This window comes from Sus scrofa, chromosome 16, assembly GCF_054392235.1.
Source record: "Sus scrofa isolate SSC_HxYL_T2T_F1_AM1 chromosome 16, Sscrofa_HxYL_maternal_Yorkshire_Landrace_v2.0, whole genome shotgun sequence".
NCBI lineage: Eukaryota > Metazoa > Chordata > Mammalia > Artiodactyla > Suidae > Sus > Sus scrofa.
This window is the reverse complement of record NC_139398.1, coordinates 57,045,210-57,072,673: the sequence shown is the minus strand read 5'-3', so window position 1 is coordinate 57,072,673 and position 27,464 is coordinate 57,045,210. Positions and strand designations below refer to the sequence as shown.

Below are 27,464 nucleotides of genomic sequence, written 5' to 3'. Positions count from 1 at the left end.
TAACTCACAATAAGGGAGAGAGATGCCTGCTAACCCAAAACACTTACATGAGCTAGAAATATGTGACTACAGTGTTAAGCCACAGGTACTTTTTTAGTTTGCTTGTTATAGCACATGATGTTACCCTAATGCATACCACTTTTACATAGGCATTCTCTTTATTTTTTATTTATTTTTTGGCTGTGCCCATGATACATGGAAGTTCCTGGGCTAGAGACTGAATCCAAGCTCTGCAGCTACAACCTATGCCACAGCTGGGGCAATGCTGGATCTTTAATGCACTGTGCCTACCAGGCTGAGGATCAAACCCACGCCTCTGCAGTGACCCATGCCACTACATTTGGATCCTTAACCCAATGCACTAGAGCAGGAACTCTGACATAGGCATTCTTTTGATGGTATTCAAAAATGAAAAAATCTAGAGCATATAGGAAAGTATTTAGGTACAGTATTCACTAAATACGAAGGCTACCTATAGCAAAGTTCTATTTTATTAAGTTTGCTTGAATCTAAATTCCATTAATACTTGCCCACTATGCTAAGGAGGCTTAAAGATGAGAAACCCATTAAACTCTATACAGCATTCAAACACAACACCCTTTGAGTTAATTTTAAAGGAAAGAATATTTTCTGGGATTGTGTGGCTTGTTTTTCCTTTCCCTCTTGAAATAAAATTCATGCTGAAATGATTTTTGATTTTTCAGATGTTATCCCAAACTGATTTCCATAATTCAAGAAGGAAAAATCTCTCAATTTTCCCCCCAGATAGAATACCATGATATTTACAGTTTTAGAAGTTCTAATTTACACTGTCTACAAAGCTGATTTCTTATTATTATGTGCACGTGACATACATATATAGATTCCTTTTGGTTTTACATTCCAAACAACCCAAATATGTTTTGAAAAACACAACCCTCTTCATAAGAAAAGGAAGCCTTCCTTCATTTTCTGACTGCTGGGGCTGTAACACACGAATATCACAGCTGTGGAATATAGGACTAGGATTCAGGGCAATTATTTGCATATCAAGAAGCCAGGAGTCACGATCCTGAGGTTCTGCCCTTCATGCTGCAGCTTCCTTGCTGTGAACTGTCAGGCACATTACCACTTAGTCATGCTTAGATTTAAGACTCTGTATAACCATTTGAATAATGCTTTTCTTCCTCATCAGGGGGCTCCAATGCTCAGTCAATGTTTACATGATGCTCCTGGGTGCCTATTTAGCAAGCTGTGGGCCATGAAGACATAAAACATCATCAGCCTCAAAAAAAAAAAAAAAAAAAATGCAGGCAGTTGATGGGCCAGGTAAACACCAGGTCTGTTGCTTAAATGCCAGCCCTACATAAAAGGTACTGTTTTTTGTTTGTTTGTTTGTTTCCTCTGAGCTACTACTCTTCAGTGATTCAAAACTTTAGGGACAAAAACGTCAAAAGTTCAGCCAAGGGTATCTATGTATGGTAGAATTACGGGCTTATGCTTTTCCTTCATGGTGCACTACATTTTCTAGATTATCTACACTGAGCACATATCACTTTCATAACTGAAAAATAGGGAAATGTAAATACGTTCATTCTAAAAGATTGTGTTTAAAGAGAGAGAAAGGCCAACAATAAGAGAATTATTCATGCCCATTCTTCCCTTTCTCTCAGGAGCATCAAAGATCTGCATCGTTGCCAGTGGTGGAAGGAGCATGCTTCCAGACCTGGATGCTGGACTTGACCATGTGACTTGCTCTGGCCAATAACAAGTTGGCAGACCTGATGCCAGCAGAAGCTTGAAACCTGCCTGTGTAGGTGGATGTGCATTCCCTTGCTCCTATTTTATCAGAAGAACAGAACACCTTGAGTAGCTGCTCCTTGAGTAGGTTCAAGGAGATCTAGATCCAGACTGCATCCTCGAACCAATCACAGCAGACCCGAGGCTAAGTCACTCAAAACCCACTGAAATGCAGCCATGGGAGAAAGAAAATGTATTATTTTCTGAGAGTGAAATTTTGTGTTTATGTAGCATTATTATTGGCAACTGGCACGCTACCTAATGCCACAAAAAAAAAAAAAAAAAAAAAAAAAAAACCCAGGGGCAAAAAATAACTCATGAATTGAATTGCAGAGTCAAAAAAGGGCCATACAGCATCCTTTACAAGTTAATTTATTAAGGGAACCGAATCAACCATCACCCCAATTTGAGAAAACTCCTTAGGACACAGGAATTGTTTTCATCCCTCTTGTTAAATAAACAACTATTTAATTACAATTATGGTAAATTCTATGCAGAGATTCTTTGAGTCCATTCAACAATAAGATTTCACAGTAAAAATATATTGTGAGGCTTTTGCATTGTTAAAATGTATTTTTAATGACATGATTTAATGTTTATAACTGTTTTCCATTTCATGTGTATACCATATTATGTTTCATTAATATTCTTTTGCTACATGTCTAAATTTTAGATAACATGCAACTTTAATCACTATAAGTGGTGCTGCTCTAGACATAACCAAAGTTAATTCTCCACAGATACTCATGACTATTTCCTCGTGATGAAATCTGAGCAACAGGATGACTGGGTTAACAAATACATAAATTTAAAGTTTTTAATTTGTATTAATTGCCTAGTTTTAATTTACTTTTATAATTAATGGACCAAGATCTATCAGATTGAGTTAGCCCAGATATTAACTGAGCAGAAATTTTCCCACTCCAATTAATCCTGCTGGAATACACTGAAAACGTATTGGGTACCAGCTGTGCTGGGCACAATGTAGTAGCTACAAGCATGAACCCTGGAGCCATAACACCTGGGTTCCAATATTGGCTCCGCTATTTATGAGCATCATGATCTTGTACAATTTACTCCATCTGTCTGTGCCTCAGTGTTCTCATCCATAAAATGGAGATGTGAGTGCCTTCCTCATAACTGCACTGAGATGCTGAAAGGATTAAATAAATCAATAAATGTAATTCCCTAAAAACTGTGCCTGTCACATAGTCAATTCTTTGTGTTAGCTGTCATTAAGGATGAATAAATGAAAAGCGCACACGTTTTCCTTCACTCAAAGAGCTAAGAGTTTAGTGAAACTTATTAAAGGGTTGATTGGGTGGCAAAATTCTCAGACTGCAAATTAGGCCTTCACAAAGTCTTCTTTTTCAAAGAAAGCAGTAGAAAACTACCAGGGGGGAGGGGAAATACCCTGGCTTAAAACAAGGTTACACAATAGGAACATGGCTGGTCTTTACGTTACAGAAACTATCAGGCACAAACTTCTGAGGCAAAACCAGTTAGACTTAAGTTTAGCAACAAGGTTCATTTCAATGATCACATGCGTTTATTTAAACTTGCCTAAAACTATGGAAATGATGTATCTTAAAGATCGTCAGTGATGCTTTCCTCTCTCTGCTCTAATATCTGACACTAGGACAGTGCCTGACACAAAGTAGAAACTCAGTTGAAGAGAGCTTCAAACTAGTGTTCACAAGCCCAGGTTATCCATCAACTGCAAAAATTTAAAATTCAAGTCCATAGGCACATAATACTAATAGCGACCATCACTGGGCTAAGTGCTTTGCATATGTTATTTCATTAAATCCCCAGCTAAGCCATCTAGAAGACCAATTAAGAATGTTTTTCTTCATATTCCAATATAACTTTCAAGTGACTTCTTTAAAACAGGGTGATGTTCAAGAAATTTTTTTAAAAGCTCTTGTAAGGACTATTAAACATTTTTTAAAATTGGCTGACCAAAGATTTAATTACCTAAAATAATTTTACATCAAGCTAAACTGCATAAAGCTAGAATTGCTAGAGACGGAGATTTTGAAATGGGAATCAAGTTCAGCTTTTTTTTTTTTCTTTTTTTAAGCTAAAGGCCAAATTTCAAGTCATATATCTACATCTAGAGCTACATGCTACGCTTTAGCAATTTTAAAGCTTTAAGTAAACCGCTTTAGCAAAAACTGCAGAAAACCATTACTTCCCCCTACTACTGGTCAAAAATAGTTTAACCAAAGTAAGTAAATTTCCTAAAGTAAAATTAATTAGCAAGGGTGAGCCTTTTAATCTTTAGGACTTAATCTTTCCCTCTAAAAAAGTAAGGGTTAGACTAAATCTTTAGGATCTCCTGCTTAAAAAGGCAAATATTCTGCATCTATAGAAATGAAAGCAAAGGAAAATGTCCTAAAAAGCATTAGAAAAACATCAGTAAAACTCGAGCGTGAACACTTGCTTTAATTTTAGTGAAGTGTAGTCATTTGGGGTGGTGGGCAGCACCTGCAGCATATGGAAATTCCCAGGGTACAGGCTGAACTGGAGCTAGAGCTGCCTGCCTGCACCACAGCCACAGCAACACCAGCTCCAAGCCACATCTTCGACCTACACCAGAGATCACGGCAACGCCGGATCCTTAACCCACTGAGTGAAGCCAGGGATACAACCCACATCCTCATGGACAGTCGGGTTTGTAAATCACTGAGCCACAATGGGAACTCCAGAAGTGCAGTCATTTTATATGTATATATAATGATTTTTTTTATTATAGCTGGTTTACAGTGTTCTGTCAATTTTCTACTGTACAGCATGGTGACACAGTTACAATACATGTATAGATTCCTTTTTCTCACATTATCATGCTCCATCATAAGTAACTAGATATAGTTCCCAGTGCTACACAGCAGGATCTCATTGCTTATTCCTTCCAAAGGCAATCGCCTGCATCTATTAACCCCACGTTTTTGATGAATTTTCTCCCCTTGGCTTGAAGTCAGCTTTACCGTCTATCCCGGAAGTGCACCCCCCTGGGTAACACATTCTAGACTCCACTGATCATGGTACAGAAAAACATTTCTCCTCTCAGAAATGTCAATTCCAAAAAGTCAAAATTTGTAATTCTCCCAGAAATGAAGAACTCAACTTACTTCCGAGATCATTTACGAACTGACAGATGAGACTATCATTTGTAGAGGAAGCTCGGTGTGGGGGTTTAAAAAACAAAGTTTCTTTGAAAACATTACTATTAAGAGGAAAAAACAATAAATAGAACTCCAACATTTAGTGATTTAAATTAAGTTTAATAATATGAAAATTTTTATGGGGAGTTATTTTCTAGAAAACATGCTTTAAGTTATTTTAATGTGGTTATCTTTCAAGTCAATAAAAGTTAATTGTTGATTTCTTCAACCTGAAATTTTTAAAATTAATGTTAACACAATTTAAAAATGGGTGAAAAAACTGGTGAAAGATCTGAACATGAACTTCACAAAAGGAAAAATACCAGTGTCCAATAAGAACATGAAAGGATGTTTTATATCACCTATTCATCAAGAAAATACAAATTAAAACTAGATATAATAGGATTATTTACCTATTAAAATGGCTAGAATTAAAGGGACTGGCATGACCACAGGTGGACATGGATGCAGAGCAATTAGTTTCATGACCTTTTGCTGGTGGGAATCAATTTGGCAGTTTCCAATAAAGTTCAACATATGATACTGATACATGGAACAATATGAATGAATCTTAAAAACATACTGAGTGAAAGAAGCCAGACATAAAAAAAAGCCTGTACTGTATAATTCTATCAATATAAAATTCTTAAGATAAATCCAACCTATGGTGACAAAAAGCCGATCTCGGGTTGCCTGGGCCCAAAGACAGGGCACAGGGAACATTTTATATCCTGATTTTGGTGGCCGTTAACCCTGGTGTGTAAATCTGACAAAACCCATCCACATGCACACAAAGAATGGATAAATTTTACCCTATTCTATTTCTATTTCAGTGACATTTCCTAATATCATCCTGCATTTAACTCCTCTCTGGACTGGATTAGATTTTACCAAATGGTCTGTAGAGGCAGGCACATGGTTAAGAGGCTGGTTTTCACATATGGAACTCCACTGTCATGGGGGACCCTCTACAGTTGTCCCTACCTATCCATGAGCATTGGTTCCAGGACTCCCACGAAACCAAAATCCACAGATGCTCACGTCCTCTAGACCACATGGCACAGTACTTGTGTATCTGTTAGGCACATCCTTCTGGATCTTTTTAGACTACTCGTAATACCTCATACAATGAAAATGCTGTAAGTAGTTGTTGGCAGATGGCAAATTTATGTTTTGCTTGAGGGAACTTTCTAGAATTTTTTGTTTATATTTCCCAGCTGCAGTTGGTTGAATCCATGGATGCAGAACCCGCAGATACAGAGGGCTGACTGCACTGTATAAACGCCATCCCCTCTTAGACAAGTCACTCACACAACTCACCCGTCAGAGCACCTCCCAGGCTTCCCCGCCGCAGCTGTCTTCCATCCTCACTCACTTGTCTTTTAAACTTCAGTGACTTTCCAGGGCCAGAAGCCACGTCTGGGTTGCTGCATTTCCGAAATGGCATGGGTGGCGGGGATAATATGTGGTCAAGCTGCAGAGAGAAGGACAGTGGCATGACTTGGTGGGGACACTCTCAACCAGAATGAAAGACCCACCCAGCATACTTTCATTCTCCTTTTCCTTCTCTCCATCCCTCTGTCCTAACCCTGCTTTTAATGTGGCTGGTTTAGAGTTTAGAGACTTCAAGGTGACACTGTTGAGTCTTCCATCTGAAAGAGTATCTGGCCTTGCTGCAAAATCCCCATTGCAGCATTTTTCAAGCTGTGGATCGTGGCACATTCAAGAGTCATGAAATCAAGCTTGGTAGGTTGTGACCAGTATACTTTTAGTGAACAGAACAGAAATTATCAAAGTCCAATGAAGGAAGCAAATGTATCATTTCATGAAATGTTTAAGTTGTGTGTGTATGTGTGTGTGTGTGTGTGTGTGCGTGTGTATCCAGAGCCACAATGTAAAATATATCTTTCTGTGAGCCATGAGATACCCCTAAAAATGAAGAATATTGCTCTACAGATTCTATGGAGAATCAATAGATCACTTCTTTAGCTTTTCACTAAAGAAAATTCACAAGCTTTAGGTGCACACGAATATATGCAGGGAAGGGAAATGTCTAAACACCACAACCCTTAATGGAAATCAATACACCCGACATCACTTTATAGCTTTTTAAAAGAAAACCTGTCACAAGAGTCAGAGAAACCAAAGTCACTTCAAAAGACAGTTTTCTACAAAAGAATCCCTTGTGTCACAACACTTATTTCAAGATCCGTACTGCTTTTATAGGAAAATCTTTCAGACTTGAATAGGACCCTAAGTTCTAAAATGTTCTCCTCCAAGTAAGTATATATTCATGTCTAAGTGTCTAGATAGTTATTAAAGACAAAAATATCCATATGCACATGCATATATCCAGGTAGTTATTAAGAACAAAAAAGAAGTACAAAAGATATTCATGTATATTCCACCTGCCACAGAAAAGAGCCAACTTCATAGAAATTTAAAAACAAACAAACAAAAAAAGAGTTGGCTAACAATGCTCAGAGCCAGGCATTTTAGGAATTCAGAACTGAGATGTATTTTGTTTTCCTGAGTAGAAAGATGGTCATCTGGTTCTATCTGTCATAATTTTTTCACATTAAGGCTCTCATGGATGTTTATATAGGAAAAAGAAATTCAGGGATGGAGTCATCCTTTTGTCTGCCTATGCCATTGCAGCGTATACAAAACCATGGCACAAAAAGAAATTTGACCTTGTCTATGAGTAACTCCTCTCATGCCGGCTGAGATGAAATGGACTACACTGGCTCAGCGGTTACATGATGTCAAGTCTCCCCCAAGTGCAGCTGTATTCATTAGTAACACAGAACAGCTGGATTCCAAGCACTTGGAATAAGTGCCATCTGAAATTCACTGCCAGTCAGTATTCCACTGTATTTCACTGCCACTTAGTATTCCACTGTATTTCACTGCCACTTAGTAGTTTAGTGAGAGGTCCTTGAGAAAAGAGCCGTGCATCCACTCCAGGACCTGCCCTGATTAGCAGGGGAAAAGAATTCCAGATTGTACTTTTGGAAGTATTGTTGAGGCTGCTGTTTGTTACATCAGGGTCCTACTTAGGAGGGCCTCTAAGAACGAACATCTGTCTAGTCTTAGGCACTCTGCCCTTAAAGCTTACAGACAATGACATGTAGCAAGGGTGCCCTGCAGAGTGCACATTAGCTACTAGAAAATGCAGAACCGAGTCAAAGGTCCAAATGCAATCAGTCCGTTACACAGTGCAGTAGTTAATTTTGCTTCCTTCTTGGCTCTATTTTAGGTCCTTACCCCAGTGGCTTTGGTTATGGTGTTAGTTTTTGTTGTTGTTGTTGTTGTTGTTTTCCTTTTTTTCTGCCCACTTACTTTTGAGAAAAATTTTAGCAAATTTTCAACAACAGATAAGTTGTAAGTTTAGTACACTGAATACCATATTCCCTTCACTGGTGGTAAATTGTTAACCTTTGACCACAACGCTGTGCTCATTCTCCCACTCCTTCTCTCTCTCCCTTTCACAGCGAGAGTTAGGTGCAGACATTGTGGATTTTCATCCCTAAATACTTCAGCCTGCCTCTTCTAAGAACAAGGGTATTGTCTTAAATTTTCTTGCCTTGTTTTGTATGTGGTCTTGTATCTCCAATCTGTTGTTATCAAGAGGAAGTATAAATACTTGGAAAAATAAAATATCATGTAGACCTAATGCTAAAAATTTGCTCTTACACTGAAAGGAAAACTTGCAGCCACCAGGTGGCAATGTGTCATAGACATTGAACAAAACGCTCCATAATTGCTACTATTCAGGTAAAGGTACCGAGCATCCTTTACAACAACCAAGCGAGTTACGGTCCATTCTTTTTAGTCACTTTCTCTTAATTACTAGTGGCAACTGCATAACACACAAATATTTATTGTTTAAGGTTCTTCAACTTCTACTACTTATTTTTCACCTGAAGTTAATTTTTTCAGCTTGTGGAATTCTAATTAATTTCTCTGGGGAAGACAGTTATATCACCAATTAACAGAGGGTGGAAAAATAAGCAGAGCAAAGAAGGTAATTCTTAAGTAGGAATTATGTGATTTGCCTACAATTTCCAACAAAGACACGAAAGACATGAAACAAATGTAGAAGAAAGACAAGGAAATGAAGGAGAAAGTGTGGGCAAATAAGAAAGAAAATTCAGCACATATAGAGTCATAAACCATTAGCCCATAAGCCAGAGTTTTTAATCACAATCACAACCCCATGAGGAGTATTATTTTAAATAGGACAAAAATCAAGTCAGTGAACCATGAGGGCTGTGAATGTTTCCAACACAATATAAGCAGAAAAACCTGTAAGCCTCGTGCCATGTTCCAGGATCCCATTTTCTGCCTCACATCAACTCACACTCCCAATAGGGCTCTCTCTAAACAGATCATTTTTCCAAATCTGCTGTGTTGTCAGTGGCTCTACCTTTCTTTCTACAATTAGTCAAAGCTTCTCAGAATGGTCCACGACAGCCTTTCAATTTTTCATCTTTTGTCCTGATTCAAATACTCATGATCCCTCTAAAAACATTTCATCAGACCCTAGAGCTGGTGGCAGACAGTAAACCTATCACTTTGGACACTACTCCTTAAATGATTTCAGCTTAACATTTACCAACTTTTCCTAACTCCCAACTACAAGGAAATCAACCAAAGACAGAGGTTGTTTTTACAACTTTCACTCATGTTCAAGGGCATGCAAGCCTGCGTTTGTCATACTTGCTCCCAACACTTATTATTTCCTTTAGCAAGCAGTCAGTAAACAGCTGGAAAGCCAGACCCTACTCCCTTGTGACATATTTACCTGGCAACCTGCTCACGACAAAGCATCTTGGACCGAAACACACTCTCCAGAAACATGTCCTTATCTCATTTGCCAAAAGCAAATAATGATTCGTGGTGGGCTAAATTTGCTCAAAACTTCCTATGTTTAGTTTTCTTAATCTCTTATAGTTCCACAAAACAGTTTGAAAAGGCATATTAGCATATTACTGAACTTAGAAGTCAGACAGACAGGGATCTTACAAGTAAGCAGAAGTTTACTACAAGTTGTACTAGCAGCTATTTTTTTTTTTAAACTGAAGTGTGGTTGATTTACAATGTTTTAGGTATACAGCAATTCAGTTAAGTATGTATATGTGCATATATATGTGTATTACTCTCTCTGTATATACTCTATCAGAATCTTTTCTATTATAGGTTATTACAAGATACAGAAAATAATTCCTTGTGCATACCCTAGGTTCTTGTTGTTTATCTGTTTAATATATAATAGGATGTATTTGTTAACCCCAAATTCCTAATTTATCCCCCCCACACCCATTCTCCACTGGTAACCATAAGCTTGTTTTCTATGTCTAAGTCTATCTCTATTTTCTAAGTTTACTTGTACCATTTTTTTAGATTCTTCATATAAGTGATATCATATGATATTTGTCTTTCTGTGACTGACTTCACTTAGTACGATAATCTCTAGGTCCATCCATGTTGCTACAAATGTCATTATTTCACTCTTTTTTATGGATGAATAATATTCCTCTGTGTGTGTGTGTGTGTGTGTGTGTGTGTGTGTGTGTGAACACTGCATGTTCTTTACTCATCTGGGGATGGACATTTAGGTTGCTTCCATGTCTTAGCTGTCGTAAATAGTGCTTGCTATGAACATTGAGATGTATCTATCTTTTCTACTTAGAGTTTTCAACTTTTCTGGATCTATGCCCAGGAGTGGGATTGCTGGATCATACATTAACTCTATTTTTAGTTTTTTTAAGGACCCTCCATACTGTTTTCCATAGTGGCTGCACCAATTTGTTTTCTATGTCTAAGTCTATCTCTATTTTCATTCTCACCAACAGTATAGGAGGGTTCCCTTTTCTCCACACCCTCTCCAGAATGGACTTTTTGATGATGGCCATTCTGACTGGTGTGAGGTGTTACCTCATTGTAGTTTCGATTTGCATTTCTCTAACAATTTTGCTAGCAGTTTACCACAGGAAACATGCAAGCGTTTAGAGAACAAAAGGAGTACACAACTACAGCAAGTCTGATGGAACACTTGGACAAAAGTTTCCATAACTACCAGACATAGCAATCATCAGAAATTTACATCTATTTTCTCTATTGATCATCTCCAATCGTTGCTTGCTGTTTTACAATTATCAGGCTGAGTAAAGCAGAAGAGTCCACCACAATTAAGGGTAGCTTCTAGCATCAGTAAAAATAAATTAAAAGCAAATCATTTACAATACGCAGTCTTATCCTGCTTAGTATCTCTGCCATCACCATTGCCACCATCTCCAAACATAAACAATGGGTGTCTTTTTCTATGGCTATATCCCATAGTTTCACCCACCTCTTTCTAAAAAGATGCGTTATACCTTTCAGTGAACCTTGAACTTGCAGCCTTCCTGACAGTTTTCTCCAAGTCCATCTCCAGACACTTTTCTGCCCAAGCACACAAGTTCTCTCATTTATATGGTCACATAATCACCATTATTTAGAAATGTAAGAGATTTTTTTTCCAACTTCAGTAAATGGCAACTGCTTTTGTCTAGAACGTCTCAAGTGACAAATCTCACACTTATTCTAAACTTTTCTTTCTTACTCCATAGCCCATTAGTGTATTCTCTAACTCAACCTCCCAAATATAACCAAATAAGCCAAAAAGAACCCAGGCACTTCACCATTTCTACTGCTATCACTCCTGTCTCTGCTTTCCAGCTCTCTCTGGCAAGAGCCTCCAAGTTGATCTGTTTCCATCCTACTCTCAGCACATCAGCCAGTGACCCCTCTAACATCAAGCCAGATACTTCAGATGCTCTCCTTGGCAGCCTCCCATGACTTCCACTTCACTCAGACCAAAATCTGAAGTCTTGACAACACCACACAAGGTCCTATCACTTTTACCCCCATCTCCCTGATCCCAGCTTCCACTTTTCCACTCACTCCATTGTTTTGAGGTCTGTTCCCAGACTTCAAAAATCTCCAGGCAACTTCCTATCCACGTTCCCACCAATCACTTCCTCCACCTGGAGCACACTGCAGATATTAGCTGCCATGCTCCCTTCATCCTCCAGGTCTCTATTCAAAAGTTACACTTTCAGGGGGAGTGTTCTCTAATTGCCCTGTGGAAAAGTGTTACCAGATGCAAGTTCACATGCCCAATATACAGTGAGGCCAAACAAACTGAAACACTGGAGTTTGGAGCAAATAAAGTCGGATTGCAAGGCCAAGCAAGAGAAAGGGTGGCTTGTGCTCAAAAATCCTGAACTCCTCAAGGGGTGTCAGCAAAGTATTTTTTAAAGGCCAGGTGAGGGAAGGGTGTCCCAAGGTTTGTGATCAGCTCATGCACAATTCTCTGATTGGATAATGGCGATCAGTCCTTAGGGGCCAGAAGGTCTGGGGGTCTGTGCTCATGATAATCAAGTAGTTAATTTCTCCCATTTGGTGGTGGTTTTAGCACCTGAAGAACTCAAGAAATATACATCGTATATACTCTGATCTAGGTACCTCCGAGAGAGGAGCCAAAGCAGAGGATATGGGGAGGGGTCTGTCCCTGGAAGGTCCTATAGGGTCCTGCTCCATCACAAAAAGGCACGCCAACCACATTTTTCCTTTTTCAGTTTTTCTCCATGGTATCTACAGGATACCACAGGATGTGTAAGATCTTTTCTATTTGTTATCCTTCTCCCACTAGAAGTTGTGTGAAATTACATATGACTGTTTTGTCCACTCTTTGTCCACTGCTCTATATAAATGGCACCCAGTAACTACTTGTTCAAAGAACAAGCAAATTGCAAATCTCTGGTGTTTAGTTAACAGAAAAAAGTAAACCACATGTGCAATAAAGGGTTTTTATTGTTTGGGAAAAAAAAAAAAGATAAACTTCTAATATTAAATGTTACTCAAGGTGAAAATGCTAAAGGGAGTTGCTAGCATTTTGACAAAGTTGAACACTTCTTGTATGAAAAAGACCCTTAGGTTACAGCAAATGGCATCTTTTCAAAGACTATTTTCTATATACAAACTAATATGCTAATTTCTGAACACTGCTACCTCTGATGGTGATTCCTAAATAATGAATTTTTCGAACTTTTAACGCAATTTTAACTAGCATAATCACTTGCGTCTATCAGTTCCTCCTTTCGGTAATTCCTCCTTCACTTCCAAGACAGGGCACATGCATTTTAAAGACCCATCCAGAATGCATGTCCCCTAAGGGCAAAGTTCATTAGGTTCAAAGAGATCACCAAAATCGCTGCATACATAATGGGGTCTCAGAGCAAAGTCCTTTTTATACTAAAAAAAGACAGAGAGAGACTGATAGTAACCTAGGATTATGAAGACATTGTTCACTTATTCTGTTTCTTGATGTGAAATATTCCAAGAAACCACAGATATGAAAATAATGAATAACTGTAATACTGCATCGACTATGCTTGTAATCTTAATTAACTGTTCTATTGCCTCCATCCAAAAAGGAATCAAATTGGCAACCTGAACTCATTTTATTATCAAATGGGATTTTATTTACATTTAAACTAAAGCCTATGAAACATTTTAAAATCTATGAGAGTTCTCTAGTTAAAAGTCATTATTGTTTTCATACTAATTCTGCAGTGGGAAGGCACGCCAACACGTACTATCCTAACTAGGACATTTAACTATTTCTACGTCTGCTTCCTCATCTACAAAGTTAGTAAGAAATGGTAATGTTAATACTATGAGAAAAAGAATGCATATCTATGTCTGACTGGGTCACTATGCTGTTCAGCAGATATTGATGCAACACTGTAAATCAACTACACTCTAATAAAAATTAAATTTAAAAAAAAAGAATACTACCTATCTCCTGAGGTGGTTGTGAAAGTTAAAACAAAACAAAACAAAAAAAACCTCACATATTCACTTAAAACACAGTAAGTATAAAATAGCTATTAGCTGTGGTGGTTATTAACATTCCCTCATAGGAAGTTAAGTCATTTGGAAGCATCTCTGCATGTGTACTTCATCATAAATGGTTTGCAAGGAAATTAAACTCATTACAACTTTACTGAATTGTCTTTTTTTCTTTTTTCTTTTTTTTTCTTTATGGCTCAAATGAGACCTTGGTTTGAATGAACTGCTTTAAAATTATTCCAGACAGTAATTCTCATGCTGTGCTCTAGAGCACAAACTTCTGGGTCTTAATCATGGGGTTCTCAGCATGCATGAGGTGGGGAGCCTACTCTCAGTTTGAATTCTCAGGCACAGAATCCTAATGCCAGGCTTCCTAACTCTGACAGCTAAGGACAGACGTCAGAGGTGGTGAGGTTACAGATGAAGGATGGGTGAAAAGGCCCTGACACAGGGCTTGGCGCACCAAAGCACTCAGTAAGTAACCATGTGTCACCACAGCTCAGTCTCCCCTTCCCTGAACCTGTTGACTCCTAAAGCATATGGCTCTTTATTTACATGGCCCTTCCCCAGGGGCCTTCTCAGGCATTCCTACTTCTGCTCTACAACGACTCCAAGAATAGAGAGAAAATATTTAACTTTTTCACCAGTCCCTGAAGAATGTGCAACCTCCCTTCTCTCCGTATCCTAAAGCCTAACAACCTCAGACACTGAGAGAGCTACCTTCTTGGACTACATTTTATTGGGGCCCATTGAATTGAATTTGCTGACATGCATCATGGATTCTGCCACCCAGCATGCAGGCTTCCATTTAGTGATACTGTGAGAAACAGCCTTATGTATATTCTGCCACCCTGTTCTATACACATGTAGAAAGGCTTTCTTGGGAAGACTCATCTCTTTATAAAAATATTAAGCAGCTGTGCACCAGGTGTTCCTCTGGGCACAACCGTGGACAAAACAGATGGAAATCCTTGCCCACTAGGAGCTTCATTCCAGTTGGGGAGACAGAAACCTGGAGAAAATGCTGTCTGTTGTCTGCATTAGAAACAGATCTGCTTCTTCTGGGTTATGGTCGGATATTATCCTAAGAAGCCCATAAACCACAGAACTATCATGTTCCTCTAATTCAGCCACTAGAAATCATAGGGCACAGCAGGCAGTCCATCACCGCAAGTGTGGCAGGCCCAGTCTCCAACAAGACCCTGTGGATCTGGTTGTTGCAATAACCTCCCTGGATTTCACCGTACCCTGTGCTATAGACTGAATGTTTGTGTTCCCACTGAAAACATATATGTTGACCCCCTAACCCACCAAAGTGATAGTATTTGCAGGTAGGGCCTTTGAGAGGTGATTAGGTCATGAGGGCAGAGCTGTGATGAATGGGATTAGTGCTCTTACGGAAGAGACCCCCATAGAGCATCCTTGCCCCTTTCACCACATGACAGCGTAGCTAGAAAGGGGCAGGCTCTGATTCGGGAAGTGGGTCTCACCAGAAACCAAATCTGCCAGTGGCTTTATCATGGACTTGCCAGAATTCCCTTTCTCCCACAACCCTGAGAAATAAACTGTTTATACAGCATTTGGTCTACAGTGTTTTGTTACAGTAGCTCCAACTAAGACACGCTCTACACCACTGGCCTCACATCATGGTCATCCTGCCGCCTACGAGACATCTGGCAATATCCGGAACTATCTTTGGGTTGTTCAAAATAAAGGGGGCAGGGAATGTTCTGGTATCTACTGGCTAGAGGTGTGTGATGCTACTAGTGATCTGCAATGCACAGACATCCATAATGCCCCGTCAAGAAATTCTGAGTTCCCTGGTGGTCTAGTGGTTAAGGATTAGGCATCCTCACTGCTGTGGCGCAGGTTACATCCCTGGCCTAGGAACTTCTGCATGCCACAGGCGAAGCAAAAAAAAAAAAAAAAAAAAAAAGGAAAAAAAGAAACTCTGTGCTTGCTTTTTTTGGGTCTATCTGCACCTATTTTTAAATTAGTCATCTTGCCAAGTTCTGTGTTATTGTAGGTCAATCTTAAAAGCTTTTGGGAACAAGAAAGGGGGGGCAAAGGGACAGCACAGAATCTTTGCAAGAATTGTTCATGTCAACATGATTTGTTAAGAAAATCACTTCCTGAGTCACATTAATTTACCCAACCTATTTAGCAGTTTATTGCATTTCACTTTCTCAATGAGCATCCATGTTTTGAAAAATACATCAATGGAACATATTTAAGCAGAAAGATGTACTAGATACCAATATCATTTTTCCATCTTCAGTTTTGTAATTAATTCTTTGAATCACAAACTTCAATTAGCAATATAAAAAGTGTTTCAGAAACATCCTAACACACATTATTAGATCAAACTACAGTGGCATTCACCTAAACAGAGCTGCACCACTAGTTTCATCTCTTAAGAGAATTGATTTTCTTTCTTCCCTCCCGAGAGAAATATGTAAATTAGTACTTTGATACCACAATCTCGCTTTTGTCTGTCAACTCAACTTCAAGAAAGTCAATTCCTTTGCTTATGAACATCTATACACACACACACACAACCAGCAATATCATCATCGTCCCAAGGACAAAGCACCACACAGCAGGCATTTAATTGTGATGTGTACATTAAGCAATACATTCAACGGTCTACAGATGAAAAAAAAAAACAGAGCTAATTTTATATCACGGTTTTCTGAAACACAGCACTTCTCTTAGTTTAGAAACAATGACACCACAGCAGCACAGGGAATACACTGATTTGACTTTGCATACGTATCACCTATTTTCCTGTCACTTTAATATTCTAGCTGTGTCCCTGACCTTTATTTAGGGATCTGATCTATGCCTGAAGTTGTTTACTTATTTGAAGACATTAAATTCCCCCAGTACCATCATGTCCCCATCAGCAGCATAACTAACGACTCTGATGGCGGTTAACAAAGCAGGCAGAGAATATACTTCTACCCATCATTGTCCCCACGTTAAAAGTCAGAAGGCAAATCCCCAAGATGCCACAAAACTTGACATTCTGTGCCCACCCCCCCCATCCCTCCACCCCTCCACCAAGGCAGGTAGTAGATTATTCCCATTTCACCAAAGGGCAGATTCGGAAAGATTAATCCCTCCAAAGTCATCAGTTTCACAGGGGGTACAGAAGAAATTGAGCTCAAGAGTCCTAACTCCAAAGCCCATGACACTTCCACTGTAACAAACTGCCCCCTAGAAAGGGGCTCCCAGTGGAGAAGCACAGGAAACCTCAGGAAGATCAGTTTCCTTTTCTCTCCCATCCAGCAAGTCTCCCCAGAGAGAACTGGGTCTCAGACTCTGGTGTCACCCAGTCTGAATGGTTGAGTTTAATTCTAGTTGGCAATCCACAGAAGCAGTTTCTAGGGCTTCTTAGCTGAAATCCTCAAGTCAAAATTATAGAATCACAAAATATTAGTAGGGGAAACACCTCAGAATCACCTGTGCTCTCATTTCCTGCTCTTCAGAAGACTGATGCCCAGAGAAGTCAACTGCCTGTGTTTGCAAAAAGAGCTGGTGTATGAATCCAATCAGAACCCAGACTTTCAGATCTACCGTCATTGACCTATTACCCCTTACTCCCTTAACCGACTTTGGTTTCCTGTAACCCGCCAGGATCTAACACTCTGTTGTAATTGACTTATAGGATTATCAACAACGAGCTGTTTTAAAAGAATGTTTAGTCGAATGTTTACTATGGAGTAGACATTGTGCGAAGGGCTGACAATGAAAGAAGACAGAAGGGACATAGTCATCTCCCCCAGGGCACTTCCATTGGCGTGCAGGTGACAGACACCAAAGCACAACCAGGAAACAACATGAGGAACATAATGGTAGAGTCAGGTATGAGGGACTATAGTAGCTTTGGGCAGGGTTGTGGTCCAGCACCTCATTAGTTTCGTGTCCTTACTGTGCTGGCTGAGCCATGGTGGCATTACTTAATGACTGAAATGCAGGAGAGGGTTGACTAGCATTTACTCGCATATATGATGGTCTTCTCGGTTCAGAAAGGTACACAGTGTGGTGTGTAAAGACTTGGTCATTTTTCTTCTGGCTTGGAGATTTTTCCAACTTTTTTTCTAATGCTACAGAAAAAAAATTATTTTCTGAACAAGCCAGTCTAAGAAGAACTTATGGGGGAGAATCTCCTTCTTGGTTGAAGAGTTGCTTTGAGGAGTTCCCTTCGTGGCGCAGTGGAAACAAATCTGATTAGGAACCATGAGGTTATGGGTTCGATCCCTGGCCTCGCTCAGCGGGTTAAGGATCTGGCATTGCCATGAGCTGTGGTGTAGGTTGCAGATGCGGCTCAGATCTGGCATGGCTGTGGCTGTGCTGTAGGTGGGAGGCTACAGTTCTGATTCGACCCCCAGCCTGGGAACCTCCATATGCCACAGGTGTGGCCCTAAAAAGACAAAAAGACAAAAAAAAAAAAAGAAGTTGCTTTGATGAGTACCATAGGGGAAAATATCTAAGTCTACAGGGTCTGAACCTGAGCAAAACTACTTTGTATTAGGGCAGGAGGAAGGATTTGCTGGCTGCTCCAGAGCTGGAAAGAGAAGGAACATGAAATAAGCACCAAAAGATGAGGTGTTTTTTCAACTAAGTGAAAATCAACCAAGGAGAGTAACTGACAGCCAAGCCTTCTCTGAGAGAAGGTATAAAAGAAAGGGCAGAATTTCTCCTGCTATCGGCGCCATGCAGCCTGACCCTAAATGTCTCTTCTTCAGGAACCACGGCAGGCATGCCAGGAGCCATGCAGGCATCACCTCCCATTTTCTGAGGGGACCAGAGAACAGTGGAGAGGAGCAAGGTAGGGGTTTGGGGCAAGCCCACAGCCAGGACGGCATTCGGCCACATAAAGGAGGCAAATGACCATTTCATCTATAAAATAAGGGTCATGACATCCTCCTCACAGGATTCTTCGGGATTAAGTCAATTGATAAATACTGAGTTCCCAGCAAGACAAGGCACTCAAATGTTTATTCTCTTCCCCTTTTCCACTCCTTCCTTTGCCTGGTTCATTTTGCCAGAACCATAAAAGAAAATAAGCCCTAGAACCTCTGTTCAATAACATCTATTAAACCTAAAAATAAACTTTACACAAGTTCCTGGGGGAAAAAAACTTCAAAATATGCTCTCCTTATAAAATAATGTGTAAGTGCTTTAACTGGACAAACATATAAATTACTGTTCATTTCATGATTTTACATTAAGAGGGGAAAAGGGCTGTTTGAGCAAGTCCACTGTGGGCTGCAGTAGCAAACTGAACTCTGACCTAAGAGTCCAAATAAACACTCTTCAGAAAAGCGTTCCTAAGAAGCGTGAGTCATGAGTTCTCGGCAGCTTAGTGGTCTCACCTGGTTAAAATGGAAATATTTTAGAAAGAGAGGAGAAACCATCCCTGGGAAATTGGCAAATAGTCTGGGAACTAAAAAGGGGGCTCTGGGGTGGGGTGGGGGGCATGCAAATTCTTTTTATGGCATCGCTTCTTTAGGAAGGAAAACAAAAACCAGAGAATGTGAAGGAAGTGGAGCAGAAAGAAAGGAGTGAGGGCGAATAGGGAGGGAGAGGCAGACGAACTGAGGACAAGAGCGATGGAAGGAGAGCTCTTCAGGGAAGACAGTGCCCTGCTGGCTCCCAGGCTCCGTGTTCCCTCACCTTCCGCTCTGGTTGGGTCCCACTCCCACCACAGGGCCTAAGAGCCTCCTCTCTTAGCAAAAGTAACAATAAATAATTATAATAAACTGTATTAAATATTTATAAATGAAATATCCCATAATTCTAAATAAGCACATTCTAAGATCTTAACTGAGCAGCCCCCTGGCTCAGCAGCAAACCCATCTTATTCCTGGATTTCTGTCTTGCCAGGTTGTTTTGTCCGGCTGTCTATTCTGTTTCCCTGGGCTGAGTGAGTCTCTGCTTCTCTGTTACTAGGCTCCCTGGCCTGTGCCCCCAGAGGTCTTGAGTCTGGCTCTGGTTGACTCTTGCCTCTGAAGCAGCCTGCTAGGGGACCAGATCCCAACACGATGCCAGGGCTCAGGGCCTCCTGCCTGGCTGCCCAGCGAACAGCCCTGCCTCTGCTGGGAGCTATGCCAGGATTCAGCACTGGCTTTAAAACTTTAGGTAAAGGCGCTAATGTCCCAGCTTTCCTTTGTCCTACCGCACCATCCCATGGCTGAATCCCACATCATCATCTACCCGTCAAGAGTCAGGCCTGGTCTCACCTGCCAGTTCCCCAGGGGCACACAAATGAAATGAACATGGGAAGGAGAAAATGACTCACAAAGACATAAGAAGAGGAAAGAAGGTGGGAAACAGAATGAGGGAGACAGAAGAAAAAGGAAAAAAGAAGAGCAATGACTAGCTTGATAAGAATCGGTAGAAGATGAATCCATTTTAACTTTTCTTCACAGTCTGCTGTTGATGTGAGTCATGAGTTTTGAGTTACTTGATCACTCTGATCTTCTGATTATTGATTATACTGTCCTTGAAAAGCCAGATTGGCTGACCAACCATTAACTGGAAACTCACTTTTTTTTTTTTTTACAGCCATACCTGCAGCATGTGGAAGTTCCCAGGCTAGGGGTGAAATAGAAGCTACAGCTGCCATTCTATGCCACAGGCACAAAGACACCAGATTCAAGCTGCATCTGCCAACTACACCACAGCTCGTGGCAACACCAGATCCTTAACCCACTGAGCAAAGCCAGGAAATGAACCTGCATCCTTACAGATACTAGCGGGTTCATTACCGCGGAGCCACCATGGGAACTCCAGAACTCATATAGTTTTATCTGTTCTTCACAAAAGGGTCTGGCTCCACACAGGAGTCCCCTGCACTCCTCAACTCCCACACCTCTGGGGAAGAAAATTCTTCTCAAGGTTCCAGGAGAGAAGGACAAATGGAGATGTTCCCAACGACCACCTGAAATCAGGCCAGGCAAAGATTCTGCCTTTGGGTACAGGTTCATAACTCTGCTAAAAGTAGTATTCATCAGAAGCTACAGTGCAGTAAAAACAGACAGAAGATAATTCACTGTCAAGATTCCCTTGAGTTTTCACAGCAGCCCCCAAGGATTGGGTAGCGTTACATAAATAAGACCAACACAGCAACAAGGAGAGTTGAAGAAGACTGAGAGTTTTATCATACTCTTTTTTTTTAACCATGTCGATAAACAATAATTCCTAAACTACTGCTTAAAACACAACTGCTTTTGCCAAAATGGAGAAACAACTCTGTTTCCCTTCTCACTAAAGAACACAAAAACCAGTCAATAACAAGAACCCCAAGGAAACACCCAACAAGCTCAAGAGCCAAGCAGTCCCAACCTCGGAAAGTGTGAACACACTGACCTCTGAGCACATCTCGAACAGACCTGCGCAGGTGGACCAGAAAGCAGCTTAACAGTCAGCATCTGACCCAGTTCTGGCTCCCACACCCCACGGCTTTAGTTTCCTATTCTTGCCTGAGACTTGCTGGTGGACAGCCTCAATGTCGAATGCACATGGATCTAAAGGCTGGAGTCAAGAAACACAGTAAGTTCGTGAAAGTTTCAAGTTGGAGCTTGAAATCTGCCAAGAAAAAGAACATCCCATTCTGTGCATATACTCTTGCAGTAAATATAGGGTTCTTAAATATAAAAGCTGAAACTTACAAGTGATGAATTAGACTGCTTCTCCTTACATGGGGATTTTAAACAATGAATTTCTCTGCCCTGTGTTTATTTAAAGATGAATAAATATAAAAACTGGGCACAAAATATGAAAGCTCAGCTCCTATCTCCAAGGCCATGCTGAGGGACAGGTCTGGCTGATGAAGTACACAATCCCCCATCCATCTATACCATCATAGCTCCAGAAAGCCAGGCTGCCCCTCATCAGGGTGATGGTTTTTCTTTGCGCTCCAATTCCTATAATGGTTATGGTCACCCCCTATTGCGGAGAGGCCCCATTCCCACCAAGCTCAAAGCACCACAGCCACTCAGCTTCATTCATGACCTTCACTGCTGCTTGCAGGGATCAGCCAACTACAGCCCGCATGCCCAAAAGAAATACTAGACCACAGCTATGCCCATTTGTTTGTATACTGTCCACACTCTGCCACATCAGCAGAGCTGAGCAGTTGTCACAGCCTGTACGGCCCACAATGCCTAAAATATTTACCATCTGGTTTTGATTAAGCAAGTTTGCCAGTGCCTGATTTCTTCAGTGAATTCACTGAGCATCTACTATGTGCCAGGTGTTGCGTGAGCACATGGAGAGAGCAGAGAGCAAAGCCAAGTGTCAGTAAAGGTGACGAAGCAGCAGCAGGATACAGGACAGGACAAGGGCCACTCTGCTACATGGGTGGTTAGAGGCCATCTCTCTGACAGGGGCCATTTGAAGAGACCTGGAGGGAGGGCGGGGTGCAGGGGAAGAGGCTTCCAAGCCAAGGGAAGGGCAACTTGAGGGCCCAGAAGCGAGAGCGAGTTTAGCATGGGAGAAATGGCAAGCAAGGTGGCTGGGCAACACCTCCTTGCCCTGGTCTCATCCACCAGTCCCTCCCTCCCTGGCTAGGCATCTTCCTGAGTGCTGTAGGCATGTTATCTGTTTAATCTTTAAAATGACCCTTGAGAACCCTCCTGCACTGCTGGTGGGAATGTAAACTGGTACAGCCACTATGGAGAACAGTTTGGAGGTACCTTAGAAATCTATACATAGAACTTCCATATGACCCTGCAATCCCACTCTTGGGCATCTATCCGGACAAAGCTCTACTTAAAAGAGACACATGCACCCGCATGTTCATTGCAGCACTATTCACAATAGCCAGGACATGGAAACAATCCAAATGTCCATCGACAGAGGATTGGATTCGGAAGATGTGGTATATATACACAATGGAATACTACTCAGCCATAAAAAAGGATGACATCATGCCATTTGCAGCAACATGGATGGAACTAGAGAATCTCATCCTGAGTGAAATGAGCCAGAAAGACAAAGACAAATACCATATGATATCACTTATAACTGGAATCTAATATCCAGCACAAATGAACATCTCCTCAGAAGAGAAAATCATGGACTTGGAGAAGAGACTTGTGGTTGCCTGATGGGAGGGGGAGGGAGTGGGAGGGATCGGGAGCTTGGGCTTATCAGACACAACCTAGAATAGATTTACAAGGAGATCCCGCTGAATAGCATTGAGAACTATGTCTAGATACTCATGTTGCAACAAAGAAATGGTGGGGGAAAAACTGTAATTGTAATGTATACATGTAAGGATAACCTGACCCCCTTGCTGTACAGTGGGAAAATAAAATAAAAAAAATAAATAAAATATAAAAAAAAATAAAAAAAAATAAAATAAAATGACCCTTGAATGTGGTATTATTTTCATTCCCATTGTACAGATAAGGAAAGTGAGGTTTAGGGAGCTTAGGTGACTTGGCTCAGGTATCAGAGCTGGTGACCCATAAAGACAAAGCCCCATTGGAGTTCCCATTATGGCAAGGGAAGCCTCACTGATACAAGGAAATGGCTTGCAAAAAAAAAAAAAAAAGAAAGAAAGAAAAAGAGGAAGGAAACAATTATTTACAGAAGGCCTTCTGAGGGCCAGGTGCTGATCTAAACACTGTGTACTTTATTTCTGGGAGATGGTGCTTAGTGAGAACATCCAAGTAAGAAAACACAAGAGGGAGTCCCTATTGCAGCTCAGTGGGTTAAGAACCTGACTGGTCTCCATGAGGAGTGGGATCCATCCCTGGCCTTGCTCAGTGGGTTAAGGATCTGGTGTTGCCACAGGCTGTGGCATAGGTGGCAGATGCATCTCAGATCCAGAGCACTGATAACGTTGGGTCCTTAACCCACTGAGCCAGTGGGGAACCCCAATAAGGACATTATTTACTGGGAAACGATTTACCTACAATCTTTGAAGGATTCTTACATTTCAGAATCTTAGACACAAGACCTCATTACTAAAATTTATTCATCAACAATAGACACAGTCAAGTTAGAAATCAAAAGTCAAAGGAGGAAGTTAGCCTAGGAGTGTGCTACGGCTCACAGTGTCAAAGGCCTGGCCGTAGCTAAGGTTCACCTTAATCCCCCCAAAGTACCACATCTTCACCCTGAAGGAGAATGACATGACACCCTACTCTGGCCTTCCCAAAATACCCTCAGAATCTAGAAACCCCCACCTGAGACACACGCACACACTCTCTGCCCTCCCCCTCCGCAGCTGTCAGTCTTGTTTGCTTATTGTCACCCTCCTGCACTAGACCAGAAGCTTCAGCAAAGTTGAGATTAGGATCTGTTTTGTCCCCTGGTGAAAGCCCAGAGGCTAGAAGAGTGCCTGGCACACAGAGACAGTGGCCATTAGTGCTGCACGGACCATTTCAGACCCTCCACCTTCTGGGCACTCAGTAGTGTTGTACTTCCTGCCCCTTTGGGTCTAATAGAGCCAGGTGACATGATCTGATCAGCAAGAGTGTAGAGCAGCCAGATGTATCACCTCGGGGCGTAGGGGGAAGTACTTTACTGTGGATGTGAGACCCTCCAGAGCCCTTATCTAACTGCTTCAGTGACCCTTTGCTCCAGAGGGGGCTACCCTGTCAGCCTCTCCCAGAGTGTGGACAATATCAAGGAGAGCACTATGAACAGTGGGTGTAAATCATGAGCAAGAAATAAACCTTTGTGCTTTAAGCCACCAAGGCTTAACTGATAGGGTAAGTGCTCAATAAAAACTTGTGGTTGAGGAGTTCCCTGGTGGCCTAGTAATTAAGGTCCAGGCATTGTCACTACTGTAGCTTAGATCACTGCCACGGTGCAGGTTTGATCACTGGCCTGGGAACCTCTGTATGCCAGGGGCATAGCCAAATAAATAAAAATCTGTAGTTGCATGTGTCAGCTGCCCTCAGAGAGCTCACAGACCACAGCAAGCTCTTAGAGGACCCATACCCTCACAAAGCAGCCTGTTATAATTTGGAACAAGTCATAGGTACTCAGTCAAAACCTGCTCCCAAAGAACAGGATGCTGCACTGGTGAATTTTATGTGTCAACTTGACTGGGCCCCGTTTCTTTGGAGACTCCTATTTCAAAAGCATATGGCTAGACAGGACATAAAGCAGGAAAGGGTGGTTAATAACTCACTCCCTGCTTTCCTTATCTGCCTCAAGCTTTCCTGGAGGGTTCTTTGATTGAACAAGGTCAAGAGAAAGTGCCTAGGAAGCTTTACTATGAGAAGTGATCAATACTGGTAAGGGAAAGGTTTGTTGGTTTGTCTTATAGATGTTTCGCTCTGAAGCCTTTAAAGAAACAAAAACTCCCTCTAGCAAAGCAGACCTTAAGGATGAACGAGCCCCTCTGGGATGAACCTTAAACTTGAAAGGAGCCTGGAAGAAGGAACAGAACCAAGGAATCAAAGTGTGTGGGTGAACACTAGGCCAAGAGACTCAGCTGCCCAGATGTGTAGTGACTTTACATATGCACAGGAATTCTTAGGTATTCCTCCCCTTAAGAGGGAGAACTTAATAACTCTACCCCATTTAGTGCACATTGTTGCTTTTAAGAAACATGACAGGGCAGAAATGATGGTGCATAGCTTCTAAAATGGCCGTAAATGGCACTGTGAGTTTATTTTTGTTCTTTCCTTCTCCTTGCATTTCCACTGCTGATCCACCCATGCATTCCTCCCCTTCCATGCACTGAGTACATCATCTAGGAGAAGCCAGCTGCCAAGCCATGAGGACATTCAAGCATCCCTATGGAGAGGCTCATGTGCTGAGGAACTGAGGCTTCCGGACAACAGCCAGCACCAACAGACCAACAGCAAGAGGGAAGCATCTTGAAAGTGGATCCTCCTGTTAAAGCTTTAGGTGACTGTGACCTTGGCTCGAACCCTGTGAATGAGCCCAAGCCAGAACCACCCAGCTAAGATGCTTCTGAATTATTACCGCAAAAAACTTTGGGTTAATAACTCATTGGGTTTGGTTTTGTGTCATTTTGCTTTTTTTTTTTTTTGCTATTTCTTGGGCCGCTCCCGCGGCATATGGAGGTTCCCCAGCTAGGGGTCCAATCGGAGCTGTAGCCACCGGCCTACGCCAGAGCCACAGCAACGCGGGATCCGAGCCGCGTCTGCAACCTACACCACAGCTCACGGCAACGCCAGATCCTTAACCCACTGAGCAAGGGCAGGGACTGAACCCGCCACCTCATGGTTCCTAGTCGGATTCGTTAACCACTGCGCCACGACGGGAACTCCTCATTTTGCTTTTTAAGCAGCTAAAGCGGGGGGATACTTTTTTATTGAAGTATACTTGATTAACAAATGTTTTGTTAGTTTCTGGTCTGTAGCAAAGAGACACTCTCTCTCTCCATATATATATATATATATATATATATATACACACACACATATATATATATATACACACACACATATATATATACACATATATATATACACATATATATACACACACACTCACATATATGTATATATATGTGAGTGTGTGTGTATTCTTTAATCTTCTTCTCCATTATACATTATTACAAGATACTTGATATAGTTCCCTGTGGCGTGGTATATAGTAGGATCTTGTTTTTCTATTTATATACATAGTAATATTTATCAGTTAAATCTCAAGCTCCTAACTTGTCTCCCCCTCTCTTCCCCCTTTGGAAACCATAGTTTGTTTTCTATGTTTCTGTTTCTGATTTGTAAATAAGTTCATTTGTATCCTTTTTTAAAGATTCCACATATAAGTGATATCACGAATTTATCTTTCTCTGGCTTATTCCACTTAGTATGAGAATCTCTGGGTCCATCCATGCTGTCGCATGGCATTAGTTCATTCATTTTTATGGCTGAGTATTATTCTATCCACATCCTCTTTACCTATTCATCTGTTGATGGACACTTAGGTTGCTTCCATATATTGGCTATTATTAAATAATACTGCTATAAACACTGGGATGCATATATCTTTTCGAATTAGTTTTCTCTGGATATATGCCCAAGAGTGAGATTGCTGGATCATATGATAACTCTATTTTTAGTATTTTAAGGAATTTCCATATGTTTTCCATAGTGGTTGCACCAATTTACATTTCCAACAACAGTGCAGAAGGATTCCCTTTTCTCCACACCCTCCCCAGCATGTGTTACTTGTAGACTTATTAATCATGGCCATTCTAATTGGTGGGAGGTGGTACCTCACTGTAGTTTTGATTTGCATTTCTCTAATAATTAGTGATGTTGAGCATCTGTTCATGTGTCTGTTGGCCATCTATGTGTCTTATTTACAGAAACATCTATTTAGGTCTTCTGCTCATTTTTTTTATTGGGGTGCTTCTTTGCTATTGAGCTGTATGAGATGTTTTTATATTTTGGAAATTAATCCCTTGTTGGTCACATGATTTTCAAATATTTTCTCTCATTCTCTGGGTTGTCTTTTTGTTTTGTTTATGGTTTCCTTTGCCATACAATAGCTTCTAAGTTTGCTTAGGTCCCATTTGTTTATTTTTGTTTTTCTTTCTATTGCCTTGGGAGATTGACTAAGAAAATATCGCCATGATTTATGTCAGAGAATGTTTTATTCATGTTGTCT

At 40.9% G+C, this 27,464-nt stretch overlaps 1 protein-coding gene across 15 annotated transcripts in view; it reads right to left on the bottom strand.

Moving 5' to 3' along the window:
- The window catches only part of MAST4 (microtubule associated serine/threonine kinase family member 4), a 589,108-nt gene that overhangs the window by 427,328 nt on the left and 134,316 nt on the right, over window positions 1-27,464 (bottom strand). For all 15 annotated transcript variants that reach the window (XM_085002340.1, XM_085002344.1, XM_021076752.2 and 12 more), the window contains exon 2: window positions 6,267-6,420. In XM_085002340.1, coding sequence (XP_084858466.1) covers window positions 6,267-6,420 — 154 coding nt within the window. The remainder of the gene's footprint in view (window positions 1-6,266; window positions 6,421-27,464) is intronic.